The sequence below is a fragment of the Mobula hypostoma genome, chromosome 8, assembly GCF_963921235.1.
Source record: "Mobula hypostoma chromosome 8, sMobHyp1.1, whole genome shotgun sequence".
Taxonomy (NCBI): domain Eukaryota; kingdom Metazoa; phylum Chordata; class Chondrichthyes; order Myliobatiformes; family Myliobatidae; genus Mobula; species Mobula hypostoma.
Window position 1 is genome coordinate 100746971 of NC_086104.1, and position 18431 is coordinate 100765401.

Below are 18431 nucleotides of genomic sequence, written 5' to 3' on the forward strand. Positions count from 1 at the left end.
GGGCAGAACTGCCTGTTGTTTGAGACAAAAGGATGTAGATGGGTTCCAGTGGTTTCTGTGAGTTCAGAGCTGATAGCAGTGCTGGATGACTTGTGATTTAGAAGGGACGCCAGTTTGATGTATCTCTCATCTGCTGCACTCAGATTCCATGACCAACCACTGAATTTCTGGTCCTAAGCCTTGTCTGTTTCTCTGTGTTTCTTAAGAAGATCTTGGACAACACATCTTGAGACTCCTTGGCATAGTCCTTGCTGACGTATCATGACTACCTTGTGTCTTGTTGCTATGCTCACCCTTGCATTGGTGTAAGAATTGATGATTTGAAGGTTAAACTATCACATCTACCACACCTTCAGCTTTTAGTTTGGTTCTCCTTCACCCAGTTTGATTCCTTCTACACCCCTTTCTGTTTCAGTTAATCAATTTAGTTCACTCAACTTATTATGTCATTCATCATTAGCATCTTGTCATTATCTTTGTGTAGGCCTCTCACCAGGGCTGGTATACATACTCAGCTTGTTAGCTATCTCTGCTAACAGCGATGTGACTCAGTGGTGAGAAGTCCATCTTTACATCTAGGGTCGATATCATTTGGGGTCAACCAAACAGGAACGTTGTGATGTGCCGATTAAAGGACCTCAATTTGAGCGAATGCTGTGTAAATGATACCCATACACAGTTATCAATCAGCAAGAAATAACAGATCCTATACATCATAAAGTGTATTTACCAATTTCAGCATTATCAAACAGCTAATAGAAGAAAAGAAAAAGGTATATTACAGTTAAACCAGTCCAATGTGCACATAAACGTTGGAGCTCGTACTGCAGTATTCAGGGGTATAAATCTTACTCGAGCGCTGGACCCATGGTCTGCTCACGGTCTTTCACAAACACCCACCACATTCCGAACTTTCCTCGGAGTACATCTGGACCAAACTAGCCGTTCTGCCTTGGAGCCATTCATCTGCACAAAGCACTTCTGGCAATGGGGACTGTCCTTCCCACTGCATTCTGTGGCATCTTCCCTTACGCCTCGCTCTGCAGCTCCTTCCAAAAAGACCCCAAACCAGACTACTGTCCTTCAGAAAACTCTTCCCCCATAACCCTCTAGAACCTTCTGTCACATCCCACAATCCTGTATGGATGACTCACATTCCTAAGCTGGACAACATGGGTCCTTATCTTAGCAAAGTCAAAGTACACTTTCCAATATGGCACACTGCTTTTACAGAAAACTACTAATATAAACTACCTCACAGCAGAGCAGTGGAAGTCTTAACCAGAGCATTACACTCTTCATGACTATGAAACTTATTAAACCGTTATTCAAAATATTCAAATGAAGTACATGATTTCAGGGCATTCAATCCATTTGTAAATGGCAGTAACATATCTCACTATTGGGATGGACACAACACTGTTTACCTGGTACGTCATATGCCAGCCTATCTGGGGTTTCCTGACTCTTCAAGACCTTCTTATCTTAGCATCAGCTTCTTCAGCCTCAGACATTCATTGTGATCTTCCCTGTCTACTAGAGGATGCCTCCCCCTGTCTATCACTTGTACCCTCTGACAGCTCAGGAGCCCCTGCCCCATAACTAAACTTAGCTTCCTTCAGTTTAAGCAGGTGCTGCCAAATATCTTCAACCGGTGAGACCTCTCTCAGAAAGGTTTTTCCTCTGTCACTCTCATAGTGTGAGGTCTCTCGAAGCAACCAGCATCAAACTTGTTGGTAGAAAAGACACCTTCGCATTCCAACATCTTCTCAGTTTATCACCTTTTCCATTCCATGGGTATTGGTGAATCAACAAAAATGAATGACTTCAATGTCAAATTCCTCGATCCAGGAGACTGTTTCTCTTCCATTTTCCCCAGAAAACTGGACACTACCATCACAAGAGAAAGATGGGCAATCAGCATTCCACATCTGAGGGTAACATCTCTTCCTGAGGTGTTCCTGATAATCCCTGTTATCCTGTTTGCCAAAGATTTCTGCAGTTCAGGTCTCACCAGCACTTCTGCAGCTAAGCGTGACTCTTCTTCCAGATCATCAGGACCATCCACCTGGATGGCTGAGGCGTTGGGCATTCCGGCAAATCTGGGGGTTCCTGTCACTCTAGCTACTCCTGCAGGATGTAACATGACAGGTTTAGAGTGGGTGTACCACACAGTTTCTTGTTTCTGCTCATCATCCTGCTTAGGAGGAACTTGCACCTTTTCAAAAGCAGCTTTGAACACAGTGAATGGACAGGGTTTTCAAGCAGTTCTCTCCACTTCTCTCATTGCATGCTCCCATGAGCCTTCTCACAATGGAAATAATTGTTCCCACAAGAATGGAGGCTTCACCCTTTTCAACTGGATCTGGGCAGAGCAACACTGTTGTGTCAATCGTCTAAGTTACTCCGGTATCTGCTTCTGAAAGCTCCAGTTTTAAGAACAAATGACCATCGTATGGGTACTCATCGGTACTAAGTCCGGGAATCTCAAGAGCACTGAATGGCATCAGTGGTAAATGCGTCAAAAACTGGTTGTAAAAGGATCCATAAAGCACAGTAACTTGAGAACCTGTGTCATGAATGGCTCTAGCATAAACACCTTCAATCCATATGTATGATTTGGAGCTTAGCACCACTAAACCTTCAGGAATTGTTTTGCACTTTAGTATTTCCCTTGATACACTGATTGGTGTGTTCTCTGAGACACCAGCCTGTTCCTTTACTGGGTCGCTCTGTAGTTTTGCTTCTTTTCTTCTGTTTGATTAACTGCTGACTTTTCGAAGATCTTCCTGTCTCTCTCAGTCTCACTTGAAATGTCCATCTTCTCCACAGTTGTAACAGAAAGTACTGGTCACCTCTTTAGTGAAGAGACCCTTTTCAGCAGCATTCCTCTGTGTCGTAAGTCCTTCAGGTGGTTTTGGTTTCCCAGTGGATGTATCACATTAAGCTGAAACATTAGCAGACATCATCAAATCAGCTCAGCTTGAAGGTTTTCCACCTCATTCCTTAAAAGCTCTATCTCTGTGGTATCAGGGGTCACTTGAGCAGCAGAGGCTATCAGTGAAGACACTACACGTCTTTTGAAAATGTTCCGCTTCTCAATCATGTTTTCCTCCTTTCTAACTTCTCTGAGTAACTTGATAAAAGCTGGAGGAGGGTGCATCTTGCAGGTTATTCAGATATTCAAAAAGTTCAAAGGTTCATATATTATCAAGTATACAACTCTGAAATTCTTCAATTCTCTGGGTAGCCATGATTCTCTGGAGTCAAACATCGGCTTGCCCTGTCCTGCATCCTGCAGGACATGGTGCAATCACGTCCTGTGACAGCACACCCTTCACAACTTGCTCCATCCTCAAGCAATTTCTCTCAAAGATATTTGAATGCCCCTTTTGTGGCAAAAACATTGCAGCAGTATCTCCAACCTGAAAAGGTGGGCTGACAGCTTCTCTCCTCCTTCCTAGAATGCGTACCTAAGCTTTGTCCTAAGATTGGCTGCACTCTCAGCAGTGCTAAAAGCATCTTCTAGAGCTTGCAGGTAATTAGCCAACGTGGCTAATGGGTTTTCTGCCTTTAGGAACCTCACCATATCAACCGCCGGATCCTTTAAACTATCTACCTGTCTGTTTTTTCATATTATCTAAGCACTGCCATTTATCCATGAACTGAGATGTCTGTTCATATTCTGAGGTGGCCTTGTATTCTTCTCTCCCATCAGGTGTGAGCTTGACTCCAGAGAACACTCCCAGACTATGATAACTTCGGCATTTATCAACTGGTGATGTAGCAGCTGAAACCAGCTCAGAATTTCTGTCAACCTCTGAAGGACCCATTAGACCTTTTGCATCAGACAACTTTTTCCCCTCACTTTGCAGAAACAAAAACAATTTGTCTTCAAAGTCTTCATCCTCAGCTACATACCTGCCTTCTCTAAAAATATGGATTGCCCATGACCCCGCCCCTGTGGGGTCTCCCAACCTATCAGATAGTGCAACTTCAGTTATGTCACTGCTGGTATGCGGTAACATGACAGCCTTACCAGCTGATTGAACGGTGCTTTGACCAATCAGTGCAACTTTTCCTCACACTTTTACAGAACTCAGCACTCTCAATAGCAGTTTGTTGGGAATTCGCGCGTGCACGCACACATGCTCACACACAAGAATTATTTGTGAATAACCGCTTCGAATCACACTGGCCCTTTATCCCTGTGGCATCCATATAAAAAGAATATACCTTAATCACTTTCCTGGACACTAGCCTAACCAGTGCCTTTAAACACACAAACCACTGAATAAATCCCAAAACAACAATCACACAGCATCCCCTGGTGATGGGCCCCACAAATGTAAACCTCTCACCAGGGTTCATACACAAACTCAGCTCGATAGCTAACACTGCTAGCAGCCACGTGGCTCAACGGTGAGAAGGCCAACCTTTCACAAACAATACACGTCTAGGGTCGGAATGATTTGGGGTACAACAGAACAGCAACATTGTGATGTTCTGATTAAAGAAACCTCGATTTCAGTGAATGCTATGTAAATACTGCCCGAACACAATTGTCAGTCGACAAGAAATAACAGATCGTACACTGCATAAAATTATAAAGGAAGTACGTTTACCAATTTCGGCTTAGTCAAACAGTGAAAAGAAAAGGGTCCATTACAGTTAAGCCAGTCCAATGTGCACATGACCGTTGGAGCTCGTATTGAAGTAGTCGGGGGGTGTCTCTCTTACTCAGGCGCTGGACCCACGCTCTGTGTGAAGGCACCCACCACATTCTGAACTTCCCCCGGAGTTCATTTCAAGCAAACTGGCTGGCTTTTTGGAGTATTGGCCCTTCCTCCTTGGAGCCGTTCATCTGCACAAAGCACTTCTTGCAGCTCCACAGCTCCCGCCAAAAAGACCCCAAACCAGACTACTGTCCTTCAGAAAACACTTCCCCACAGTTCTCTAGAACCTGTTCTCGCATCCCACAATCCTGATTGGATGACTCACATTCCTAAGCTGCAAAACATGGGTCCTTATCTCAGCCAAAGCCAAAGCACACTTTACCAGCATGGCACACTGCTTTTACAGAAAACTACTTCACAGCATAGCAGTGGAAACCTTAACCAGGGCATTACAGTTGTTTAATCAGGCTATATATCTACAAAGTAATAAAGTTTTTATTTGAGAAGTGGTCTATTAATATATTCTTTAAAGAAATACAGAAATTTCTCTAACATTTAATGTTTTGGAAAATGAATGTTCGGAAATCTAAAATTTGCTCTTCTCTTCTGACAAACTAATGTAGAAGACAAAAAATAAACAGAAACAAAATCTAGGGTGCCTAAGACTTCTGCACAGTACGGTATATCAATGATCTGGATGATAATGTGGTAAACTGGGTGAGCATATTTGCGGAGGACACCAAGATTGGGGGTGTAGTGGACAGTGAGGAAAACTTTCAAAGATTCCAGTAGGATCTGGACCAGTTGGAAAAATGGGATGAGAAATGGCAGATGGAATTTAATGCTGATAAGTGTGATGTGTTGTACTTTGGTAGTACCAATGAGGGTAGGTCTAACATGGTGAGCGGTAGGGCACTGAGAAGTGAACTAAAACAGAGGGATCTGAGAATACAGATCCATAATTCATTGAAAGTGGCATCACAGATAGATGGGGTCGTAAAAAGAGTTTTTGGCGCATTGGTCTTCATAAATCAGAAGTATTAGGTACAGGAGTTGGAATATAATGTTAAAATTGTATAAGACATCAGTGAGGCCATATTTGTAGTGTTGTGTGCAGTTCTGTCACCTAGCTACGGGATAGATATCAATAAAATTGAAAGAATGCAGAGAAAATTTACAAGGATGCTGCCAGGACTTAAGGACCTAAGTTATAGTATAGAGAAAGGTTGAATAGATTAGGATTTTATTCCCTGGACTGTAGGAAAATGAGGGGAGATTTGATAGAGGTATGCAAAATTATGAAAGGTATCGATAGGGTAAATGCAAACAAGCTTCTTGCACTGAGGTTGGTGTGACTGGGATAGAGATCATAAGTTAAGGTGAAAGATTAAATATTTAAGGGGAACTTGAGAGGTAACTTCTTCATTCAGAGGGTGGTAAAAGTGTGGAACGAGCTGCCAGTGGAAGTGGTGGATGAGGGTTCGATTTCAACAATTAAGGGAAAGTTGGATAGGTACATGGATGGAAGGGATATGGAGGGCTAGGTGCTAGGCTGAACAATGGTTTAGCATGGATTAGATGGGTCAAAGGGCCTGTTTCTGTGCTGTAGTGCTCTATGATTCTATGACTATGACTATATGCTCTGTCATACTCAATGTGATTATTTGTCTTACTGCTTAAGAAAATGGTTGTGTTCTGGGAGCACATGAAAGAATGCCATCAAAGACTGCTGACATACACTGCCAAATTCTGAGTTGTACAGTCAAAAGGTGATCAGATAAGTTGTGCGAATGTCTTATAGTTTGGATGAATGGAAAACAGATGAGTGGGGTGGTGTGCAGGAGGGGTGAAGAAGCAATTTTGTGGGAGGCAAAATAGATTTTAAGAAAAGAATAATAAGCTTTAATTTCTCTTGTTATTCAGGATATTGAATCTCTGATGTCAGAAGGGAACAAGTCCCGAACGGTTGCTGCAACCAACATGAATGAGGAAAGCAGTCGTTCCCATGCCGTATTCAACATTATTCTGACACACACGCTGTGTGATCTCCAATCTGGGGTAATGACTTGGAGGTTGATACTGATTTCAGTTACTTTAGTTCTTCTTGTGTACCTGCTTCACATCAGACAGATGAAAACCAGTGACTAGGAAGCAAAATGGGAGAAAAAAGATTGTGTGGAGAAATTTCCTGTTGAAACCCAGAGGATGGTGAGGCACTGGGAGCAAAGTTTTTTGAGTGGGTGAATGGGCAACAATTGGTGGTGGTGGGGGTGGGGGGAAGGAGTGATGAGGTAAGGATTGGACATTTATTGGCTATTATTAGAATAGAGGGTCCAAGTGAAAGTAAGGATGAGAAAGTGAAAGGGACGTATGAGGAGCGTGTGATTGCTCTGGGCCTGCACTTGAGAAGAATGAACGGGGGATCTCACTGAATATTGAAAAGCCTAGATAGAATGGATATGGCGAGGATGTTTCGTATAGTGGGTGAGCCTGGGACCAGAGGGCACAGCCTTGGAGTAGAGGAATGTCACTTTAGAATGGAGACGGGAAGGAATTTTTTTAGCCAGCGGGTAGTGAATCTGTGAAATTCATTGCCACAGGTGATTGTGGAGGCCAGCTCATTGGGTATATTTAAAATGGTGTTTGATCAGTTTTTGATTATTAAGGTTGTCAAAGGGTACAGGAGAATGTGGTTGAGAGGGATAATAAATCAGCCATGATGGAATGGTACTAATTCTGCTCCTATGTCCTATGGTCTTAGTTTTATGTCTTAAAATAATAGTTGCCTGTTTATCAGGATAGTGATACAATAATTACTACTCGTGCATCATGTATCCAGAAACTTAGATTTGATCCTGATTTTGGATGTTCCCTATGCAGAGTTAGTATGTTCTCAGAATTTTGTATTTTTCTTCTACATCCCAACTGGTAGGTTGATTAGTTGCTGTAAAGTAGTGTAGGTACTGGCAAGATGGTGAAAAAAAGTTAATGGGTATGTGAGAGAGAATAAATTATAGGGCTGCAAAGAAATTAATGGAAAATGGGTCTGATGGGGTTACTCTAATAGCAATGGGCTGAATGGCCTCTTTGTATCATAGTATATTAAGTAAATGTGATGAAATTATCTGTAAAAATAGATGATCAGGACCTGTCATATTCCTAAGGGACAGATTGTACTTGATCAAGTGGCTACCAAAATGTTTGAGGAAAGATCATTTCCAGGGCTACAGGGAAAGAGTAGAACAAATAAAGTGAATAGTAGCTGATTTGATAGGCTGAGTGGCATTGTGTTGAAATGATTATATGATTCCCAGTAGGAGGGATGATAGAAAAAGCAATGCAGTGGTTGCGATTTAGGAAGGTTTGACAATCATAGATGGATTAATAAAAAAACACACACAAAATGCTGGAGGAACTCAGCAGCTCAGGCAGCATCTATGGAAAGGAATAAATGGTTGACCTTTTGGGCTGAAACACTGGATTTCCAGCATCTGCAGAATCTCCTGTGTTTATGGATTAATGAGAATCAGATTACGTGGTTAAGGCGGTGGTTAGAAAGTCTTGATCTTAGTTTCTTGGATGTCAAACAGTGTTAAGTAGTTGGCACAATTATTTGGTACTCTATGTGCTACATAAATGATTAGAATTAAGATAGGGAAATTTGTTAATAACCAGATTAAAGATCACAGGAAAAATGGAAAATTAAGGACTTCGAACCTCCAGTTAGAGGGTTTATATTCATGCTGAATGGGTGTATGATCAGAATCAGGTTTAATATCACTGACATACGTCGTGATTTTGTTTTGAAGCAGCAGGACAATGCAGTACATAAAATAAGCAGGAAAAGTAGGAATCACAGTAAAACTGATAATACCCCATCTGATTCAGAAGTCCCAGCAGTTAGGTAGATCACCAGATGATGTCTCCCTCTATCTTGCTGGGTCCTCATTTCCTGTGCTCAGCTCCATCTCACTGGGATCCCAGTATCTGTTGTTGCTTCCATTATATTGGAGCCACAATTCCCCAGCTCCCAGTTAACTGACCGGAATCCCATTTTCCTGTGTCCTTCTAAGCATGTCTGGTTCACGAGGGAATTTATTGTAATTCTGTGCAAAGTCTAGAGAAGTCAATTAAAAATGCTGCAGCAAACAACCTGCTTGAGGAACTTAGTGGATTGAACAGCATCTGTGGGCTGAGGGTGGGTTGGGGTGGGAGGGGAAGAATTTTCAATGTTTCAGCTGAAAACCTTGCATTTAAGAAACTCTTAGATAGGCACATGGATGATAGAGAAATGGAGGGTTATGTAGGAGGGAAGGGTGATTGATCTTGGAGTAGGTTAAAAGGTTGGTGAGACATTGTGGACCAAAGTGCCTGTACTGTGCTGTAATGTTCTGTGTTCTATGTTGTAATATGCAGGGTATGGGGGGTGGGCGAAGGTATGGAACACGTACAGATAGAAGAGATTTAGTCCAATTCAGTATTGTGTTTGACACAGCCACTGTGGCCCAAGGGCCTGTACTGTTCAGTGTTTTGTCCTGACCTACGGATGAGGCTCAACTCACTAAGTTCTTCCTGTAGATTGTTTGTTGCTCTAAATTCCAGCATCAGCTGTCTCATTTATGTCTGATTTAAAATATATTGGATTTTTAATATGAATAACATTCAATAATCTGGAAAGTTTGCCAACTTTACACCACTGAAGTACTTGACATGCCTGCATGTACATTTTAATTGAAAAGGAAAAAAACTTCAAGCAAGCTAGTGGAAGTAAAAAGTAGTGATAAGGTTTGCAAGACTTTGAAAGTGGTAAGTGGGACAGTGCTTTAAAAAGGAGAATAAGGCCATAAAACATAGGAGGAGTATTAGGCCATTTGGCCCATTGAGTCTGCTGCAGCATTCTCTCATGGCTGACTTATCAATCTCATTCTCCTACCTTGAGGAACATAATAGAAGAAGCATTCCTTCCAGAGACCTGGAGCTATTTCTGAAGTCATTCTAATCTCCTCTCTCTTGGCAGACGCTGGGTGAGAAGGTGAGTAAATTGAGCTTGGTGGACCTGGCCGGCAGTGAGAGAGCAGCAAAAACTGGCGCTGCTGGGGATCGTCTAAAAGAAGGAAGCAACATCAACAAGTGAGTTACTTCTGTGCTTTTACTGTTGAAATACTGATTTCCTCTGTTAATCTAATCACTGGCATGCTGCTGAAGTGGCAGTGTGGTAAATCTTCAAATGATCTTTTGCAGCATACTTTGTTATTAAGCAAATTTATTATTAGGAGATCCAGCATCCTGGCCCAAGAAGCCTCTGTGGCCCAGTTACACCCATGTGACCAAGTGACCTACTAAACCGTACGTCCTTGGAAGGTGGGAGGAAACCCATGCAGTCACAGGGAGAACGTACAGTCTCTACAGAGAGCAGTGGAATTGAACCTAGGTTGATGGCGCTGTAATTGCACTAAGCTACCCGTTGTACTACTGTGCTGCCCCAACACAGATGGGTTGTCTGCCCCCTTCGGGGTAAATTGGGATGGACAATTGAATGCTTGGCCTGTAAAGACCACATGTCACATAGGGGACTGGCTTATTTGCCGGTTGAAAGCCGCTTCCGCCGTGTCTGTCATTGGTTGGCTCATTTAAAACTCTTTCCCGTTGGTTGCCTTGTGTGCCGTGGCACTGGTGTGCGGTTTCAAGCACCTCAGGTGTATAGGAATAGCATATGCGGGAGGCTCGGTCTCCTTCCTTTTGTCTTTGGAGGCCAGTGTTGAAGGACCACGGGGAAGGTATGCTTGAAAACCTAGAAAGCCTGCTCGAACTCTTAGCTAAGTATCTGTTTGTTGAATGTTTAGTTTTTAGTTTGTGTAACTTTAGGTGGGGGGGACTGGGATATTTGGTCGAATCTTTTACTATTTGTAAATAAATGATTGATATGCTTATTCATAATCAGTGTCTTCTGTCTCACTCACCAAACGCTGTGAGTCTGCTTCCACATTACACCACATCCCTTGAATGAATGAATTATACAGTGGCATGCAAAAGTTTGGGCACCCCGGTCAAAATTTCTGTTACTGTGAATAGCTAAGCGAGTAAAAGATGAACTGATTTCCAAAAGGCATAAAGTTAAAGATGACACATTTCTTTAATATTTTAAGCAAGAAAACGTTTTTATTTCCATCTTTTACAGTTTCAAAATAACAAAAATGGAAAAGGGCCTGAAGCAAAAGTTTGGGCACCCTGCATGGCAGTACTTAGTAACACCCCCTTTGGCAAGTATCACAGCTTGTAAATTCTTTTTGGAGCCAGCTAAGAGTCTTTCAATTCTTGTTTGGGGGATTTTCGCCCATTCTTCCTTGCAAGAGGCTTCTACTTCTGTGAGATTCTTGGACTGTCTTGCATACACTGCTCTTTTGAGGTCTATCCACAGATTCTTGATGATGTTTAGGTCAGGGGACTGTGAGGGCCATGGCAAAACCTTCATCTTACGCCTCTTGAGGTAGTCCATTGTGGATTTTGATGTGTGTTTAGGATCATTATCCTGTTGTAGAACCCATCTAAAGAAATTTGGCCTGTCCCCTAAAACCCTCACTAATTTTTACAGATGCACCATAGAAAGCATTCTTCTAGGGTGCATCACAACCTGGTATGGAAGTTGTCCTGTCCAAGACCAAAAGTAGCTGCAGGAGATCGTGAACACGGCGCAGCATATCACACAAACCAATCTTCCGTCCTTGGACTCACTTTACACCGCACGCTGTCGGAGCAGTGCTGCCAGGATAATCAAGGACACAACCCACCCAGCCAACACACTTTTCGTCCCTCTTCCCTCCGGAAGAAGGCTCAGGAGCTTGAAGACTTGTACAGACAGATTTGGGAACAGCTTCTTTCCAACTGTGATAAGACTGCTGAACAGATCCTGACCCGGATCTGGTCCGTACCCTCCAAGTATCCGGATCTGCCTCTCGGTTTTTTTGCACTACCTTACTTGCCATTTTTCTATTTTCTATTTATGATTTATAATTTAAATGTTTAATATTTACTAATTTGTACTATTTTTAGTATTTTTAATATTTGTAATCCAGGGAGCGGGAAGCGCAGAATCAAATATCGCTGTGATGATTGTACATTCTAGTATCAATTGTTTGGCGGCTATAAAGTATATCCGCTTTTCATCTTCGGCTTTTTTACAGATGGTGTGATGTTTGCTTCCAGAATTTGCTGGTATTTAATTGAATTCACTCTTCCCTCTAGCAGTAAATATTCCCTGTGCCACTGGCTGCAAAACAAGCCCAAAGCATGATCAATCCACCCCCATGTTTAACAGTTGGAGAGGGTTTTTTTTCATGAAATACTGCACTTTTTTTCTCCAAACATACTTTGCTCATTGTGGCCAAAAAGTTTTATTTTAACTTCATCAGTCCACGGGACTTGTTTCCAAAATGCAACAGGCTTGTTTAGATGTTCCTTTGAACCTTTTGAATAGAACTGCCATGCAGGGTGCCCAAACTTCTGCTTCAGGCCCTTTTCCTTTTTTGTTACTTTGAAACTGTAAAAGATGGAAATAAAAAAGTTTTCTTGCTTAAAATATTAAAGAAATGTGTCATCTTTAACTTTATGCCTTTTGGAAATCAGTTCATCTTTTACTTGCTTAGCTGTTCACAGTAACAGAAATTTTCACCGGGGTACCCAAACTTTTGCATGCCACTCATAGCTCGAACTGATTATGCTTGAGGCAGAATATGGCTAAGTAATGGATCAGAGACATTTCACATCATTTCCCAATGACAGGCCCGCCTCTCACAATTGGTCGTGAGCTGCATCATTAACAGAGAAAGATAAAATCATTGGGGAAATTCAGAAAAGTTAGATATGGATTAGGTTTAAGGGCAATAATTGGCAATTATAAACTGTAAGCTGGAGATTAGCAAATAGGCAGTGATTAAGCAAGCAAAACCATATATTGTTTAGTATTCTATTTTTGAAGTCATTTAAATTTAAATCCTTGGCAAATACACAGCTGGAATTTTAATTATCAGGTTTTAATTTCAAAGCTCTTACTTGCTTAATCACTGCCTATTTGCTTATCTGCAGCCTACAGTTTATAACTGCCAATTAATTTTGTTGCCCTTAAACCTCATCCATATCTAACTTTCCTGAATTTCCCCATTGATTTTTTTCTTTCTCTTTTAATATGGATCATCATATGTTAATGATGCAGCTAGCGACCACTTGTGAGAGGCGGGCCTGTCATTGTGAAATGTCTCTGATCCATTGCTTGCCCATCTTTGACTCATTATTTGCTTTGAGTGTAACCAACTGGAGCTGTATTGTACCTGCATTTTGGCGGGAGCCCATCAGGTGCTTCTTGGGCACTTACTGGACAAGGGGGGCTGAAAGTGAAGCGGGTTTGTTTGATGTGAGTGAAAATGCAGTTGAGGTGAAGAACATTAGTCTTTGAAAATGGGGAGGAAGGTGCCAGGATAAGATTCTGGAGGAGGTCCAGATGTGAGGGAATGGGTGAATAGGAGAAGACTGTCAAATATCATGTGACCTTTACCAAGTCTTGGAGAGGGATAGGAGCAGGTGGTATGGGGAAGTATTTAAATGAGGGAGGAACTTGAGAGCATCAGTTGGGAACAAATGTACTCAGGAAAATGCACAACAGAAACATGGAGGTTGTTTAGGGAGCACTTGCATGTGGTTCGAGTTTGTCCAGTTGAGACAGGGAAAGGATGGTAGGGCAAAGGAACCATGGTTGTGAAAAGATGTGGAATTGAGAGGAACAAAGAATCTTATTTAAGGTTTAAGAAGCAAGGATCAGACAGGGCTCTAGAGTGTTACAGGGTAGCCAGGAAGGAGAAGAATGAACTTGGGAGAGCCAGAGGGAGACATCAGAGGACTTTGGCATGTAGAATTAAAGAAAATCCCAAGGTGTTCTACAAGAGACTCTTAAATGGGCATATGGATGATGGGAAAGTGGAGGGGTATGTGTTAGGGAAGAGTTGGATTGATTTTTCAAAGTTCAAAGTAAATTTAGGGTAAATTAGGTTTAGGGTTCAAAGTATATTTATGCCACCATATACAACCCTGAGGTTCGTTTTCTTACAGGCATATGCAGTAAATCCAAGAACTGTAATAGAATCAATGAAAGACCGCGCCCAACGGGACAGACAAACAAACCAGTATGCAAAAGACTACAAACTGCAAATACAAAAGAAAGAAATAATAATAAACAAATAAGCAATAAATATTGAGAGCATGAGTTGAAAGGTCCTTGATAGTGAGTCCATAGGTTGTGGGAACAGTTCAGTGATGGGGTGAGTGAAGTTATCCCCTTTGTTTCAAGAGCCTGATGAATGAGGGGTATTAACTGTTCCTGTACCTGGTGGTGTGAGGAAAGAGCAATGTAGAGTTTTGTAGTTTATACAATTCAGAAATACCTCAGAGCAGGTAAGAGTTGAGAATTTTTAAAATGGGGCCATTAATCAGCCCCTCAGCACCTTCATCCCCATTTGCACTTTATGTTTACTCTCCAACCTCATACCTACACTGACACTGTTGCTGACCTCCTGTGTTTTTATATATCCTGCTGCAATATAGAAGAGTTCCTCTTGCCAAGAGTTGCTTATTACTTTATCATTTCCTGTCAATCCCCTTGTGTACAGATACTCCTGCACCCAGCGTCACTTTATGTTCACACATACAATCAATCTATGAATATAAGCTAATCTTACCTATGTACAGCCACCCTCAACAATTATTCTACATTGTGTTTTATAGGATTGATTTTTTTATTTATTGTGTTTTTGTGCATATTTTGTTTTTAATGCTGCATCAGATCCAGAGAAACTATCATTTTATTCTCCTTAACTCTCGTGTACTAAAGAAAGACAAAAAAACAATCTTGAGACTTGAGTCTGGCAGCAACTGTGAGTGCAGAGTTTGAAAGAAGTTTTATTAGGTGGCTTGTAAGCTTGCCATTCAAAACATCAAGTCAGACACTTGAAGAAGAATATTAGACAATACTGCGTGGCATAGCTGATAGTGCCTGAGACCTAGGCTGAGTGCTTGGATGCTGTCTGCGTGGAGTTTGCATTTTCCTCTGTCTATGTATCTTTCCTTTGAGTGCTCTGGTTTCTCCCTGCCCCCTCCCATCCCAAAGGTACACAGGTTGGCTGGTTAATTGGCTGTTGTAAATTGCTCCTGAGATGTTGGACAGTCATGGAATCTGGGGGGAATTGATGGGAATGTTTGATTCATTAGTCAGGGGATTGAATTCAAGAGCTGCAAGCTAACGTTGCAGCTCTGTAAAACCCTGATTAGCCCATACAGGGAATATTGTGTTCATTTCTAGTCCCTCATGTAGAAAGGATGCAGAAGCTCGAAAGAAGGTGCCGAGAACATTTACCAGGATGTTGCCTGGACTAGAGAGCTATGAAGATAGGATGAGCGAGCTAGGGCTTTTCTCTTTGGAGCAAAGGAGCATGAGAGGTGACTTAATAGAGGTGTAGATGGGGTGGATAGCCAGAGATTTATTCCTAGGTGGACATGACTAATACCAGGATGAATAATTTTAAGGTGTTTGGAAGAAAGTTTAGGAGGGATGTTGGGGTAAGTTCTTTACACACAGTGGTGAGTGCGTAAAACTCCCTGCCAGTGGTGGTAGTAGAGGCAGATACATCAAGAGTATTTAAGAAACAATTAGGCACGTGGATGATAGAAGAATGGAGGGCTATGTGGGAGGGAAGAGTTAGATTGATCATGGAGTAGGTTATAAGATCAGTACATCATGGCCAAAGGGCCTGTATTCTGGTGTAGTTTTCTATGTTCTATAATGTAGAATTAGTGTGATGCGGTGGCTGATTGTTACTGTAGACTAAATGGGCTGACAGACCTACTTCAGTGATGCATCTCCCTGAAAGTGTTTAATGGCCTTGCTAGTCTATGGTTAGTCATCTTTAACATCTGTTTTAATCGCTGGAACTGACTGATAATGTTTCTTTGTGCTGCCGTTTCAGATCCTTAACAACTCTAGGCCTGGTGATCTCTGCTCTGGCAGATCAGGCTGCTGGTAAAAACAAGAACAAGTTCGTCCCCTACAGAGATTCTGTGCTGACCTGGCTACTCAAGGTAAACTGAGACTGTTTTCCAGGGTAATTAATAGGCATGTATCTTGTGGTCTGTAAGAGTCATGGATGTCATAGTTGGAAGAGTGGAGCCTGAACAGTTGTGGGTTGGGGAGAGTACGATGACAGTAAGCTGAATGATCTACTAGTCTTTCCTGTTTATTCTGAGCCAACTTTGGGGGGTGGGTTTGAGGAAGAAAGCGGAGGGAAAGAGGGTACAAAGATACAGCAATGCATTTGTTCACATCTTGTGCTGGGAAGCTTTGGAATGAGCCGACTACCATGCTGCCCTTGCTGTTATAGTGAATGGCTTGAGGACAGAAATAAACTGATGATGGTGGGGGAAACGGTAAGAGGAGATTGTGTGAAAGCCTGTGTATAGTTAACCTTGCCACAGAATGCGGACTGTCCTATGTCAGCTGTTACTCAAAACATGTGATGTAGCCTGATTTCACATATTGAAACAGGAAGCACAATGAGACTGCACTAAGCACACGCCCTGCAGAAGAATGCTGTGATTATTTGTTTCTCAGTCCAACTTGTTCTCAAATACAGTTCAGGATGTTTGATTCCTAGTTTAGGCCGTTCTTTAACATCTGTGCCAGAAATGGCTATTTGCTGTTCATGCACCTGGAGGGGGGTGGGGGGGGGGGAGATGGCAGGGAAGGAATAGTAAGGGAGGTGGGGGAAAAGAACAATCATTGTCTTTTCCAACACAAACTCTGTTCCCTTCAAATGAGCAATTCTCACATCATGTCAGGATGCCGTTCATTGACTATCGTTCAGCGTTTAACACCATCACTCCCACAGTCCTGATCGATAAGCTACAGAACCTGGGGCTTTGTACCTCCCTCTGCAATTAGATTCTTGACTTCACCAGAAGACCACAATTTGTGTGATTAGTGATAATATCTCCTCCTCACTGACGAAGAGTACTGATGCACCTCAGGGGTGTGTGCGTAGCTTGCTGCTCTACTCTCTCTATCACCATGACTGTGTGGCTAGGTATAGCTCATCTGCCATCTATAAATTTGCTGATGATACCATCGTTAGTCAGTCAGTCAGTCAGTGGGTGCTGACCCGAATCTGGGGTTGGATTCGTTAGTAGAGTCTTGGAGATGGGAGGGCGTACAGCAGTGAGATATACCAGCTCATGAGTGGTGTTGTAGGAACAACCTTGTACTCAACGTCAGTAAGATGAAAAAGCTGATTGTGGACTTCGGGAATGGTAAAACGAGGGAACGTGAACCAATCCTCATAGAGGGATCAGAAGGAGAGGGAGCGAGCAATTTCAAGTTCCTGGGTGTCAAGATCTCTGAGGATCTAAGTTGATCCCAACATATCAATGCAGCTGTAAAGAAGGCAAGACAGCGGCTATATTTCATTTGGATTTTGAAGAGATTTGGTTTATCACTGAAAACACTCAAGCTTCTATAGATGTACATTGGAGAGCATTCTGACAGGCTGTATCACTGTTAAGGCTGATTGATACTTGTGCGTACGGGCTACGCCATATGCCTGATTTTTTACTTTTGCGTAGCCCTACGTCATAGCGAGCATGCGTAGTTGTGTCTGTGTCACTCTGCAATTCACCACCAAAACGCTAGTTGGCGGTGGGGTTTCTATGCCACTGAGTTTCTTCGTGAGAGACCTGGACGAGGAAATGCATTTCAAATATTTTTGGACGTTGGCAGGTAGATTTGACGATTTGGTTCATCGTCTCCAACCATTTATTTCGCATCAGTGTACAGACATGGTAGAGAAAAGCAACCGGAAATGTGATGCTACCAAACGGACCAATCACAGTTGTTGCGGTCTGCGTCGCCATGATGCGTGAGTTATATTTTTGGGGAGGTGCACATCACCCTATGGCATAGGATATGCGGTACCTTCGGCATACATTTGACGCAGAAGTATAAATTGGGCTTTATGGGGTGGCTACTGCACAGGACTGAAAGAAGCTACAGAAAGTATAAATTAGTCAGCTCCATCTTGGGTACTAGCCTCTGTAGTATCCAAGTAATCTTCAAGGAGTGGTAACTCGGTGAGGCAGCGTCCATTACTAAGGAACCCCCTCACCCAGGGCGTGTCTTCTTCTCATTGTTACCGTCAGGAAGGAGGTACAGAAGCTTGAAGGCACACACTCAGCGATTCAGGAAAAGCTTCTTCATCTCTGCCATCCGATTCCTAGATGGACATTGAACCCATGAACACTACCTTACTTTTTAAAAAATGTATATTATTTCTGTTTTACACTATCTTTGCTTTACTTATTTTTTTCTTTCTATATTATAATGTATTGCATTGTGCTGTTGCTAAGTTAACACATACTGGATAATAAACCTGATTCTGATTCATAGTTTGGCCCTCTTAACATAGAACCTTATGCCACAGTACGATATGCTGACATTTTAACCTACCCTAAGGTAAACCTAACCCTTCCCTCCCACGTGGCCCTCCCATTTTTCTATCATCTATGTGCCTTTATTAAATGCCCCTTATGTATTTGCCTCTATCACCACCTCTGGCAGGGCCATTCCATGCGCCCACAGCTCTTTGTGTAAACACTCTGCGACCCACCACTTCAGTCGTAGTATTAAGATCCACATAGTTCTATGCAAGAACTCTATCCTGGTCA

The 18431-nt window shown here is 42.3% G+C and overlaps 1 protein-coding gene across 1 annotated transcript in view; it reads left to right on the top strand.

Moving 5' to 3' along the window:
• LOC134350789 (kinesin-like protein KIF13B) overlaps nt 1–18431 on the top strand; it is a 285072-nt gene that overhangs the window by 135756 nt on the left and 130885 nt on the right. Inside the window, exons 8-10 of the mRNA XM_063056478.1 lie at nt 6600–6734; nt 9694–9806; nt 15686–15797. Of these exons, the coding sequence (XP_062912548.1) occupies nt 6600–6734; nt 9694–9806; nt 15686–15797 (360 nt within the window). The remainder of the gene's footprint in view (nt 1–6599; nt 6735–9693; nt 9807–15685; nt 15798–18431) is intronic.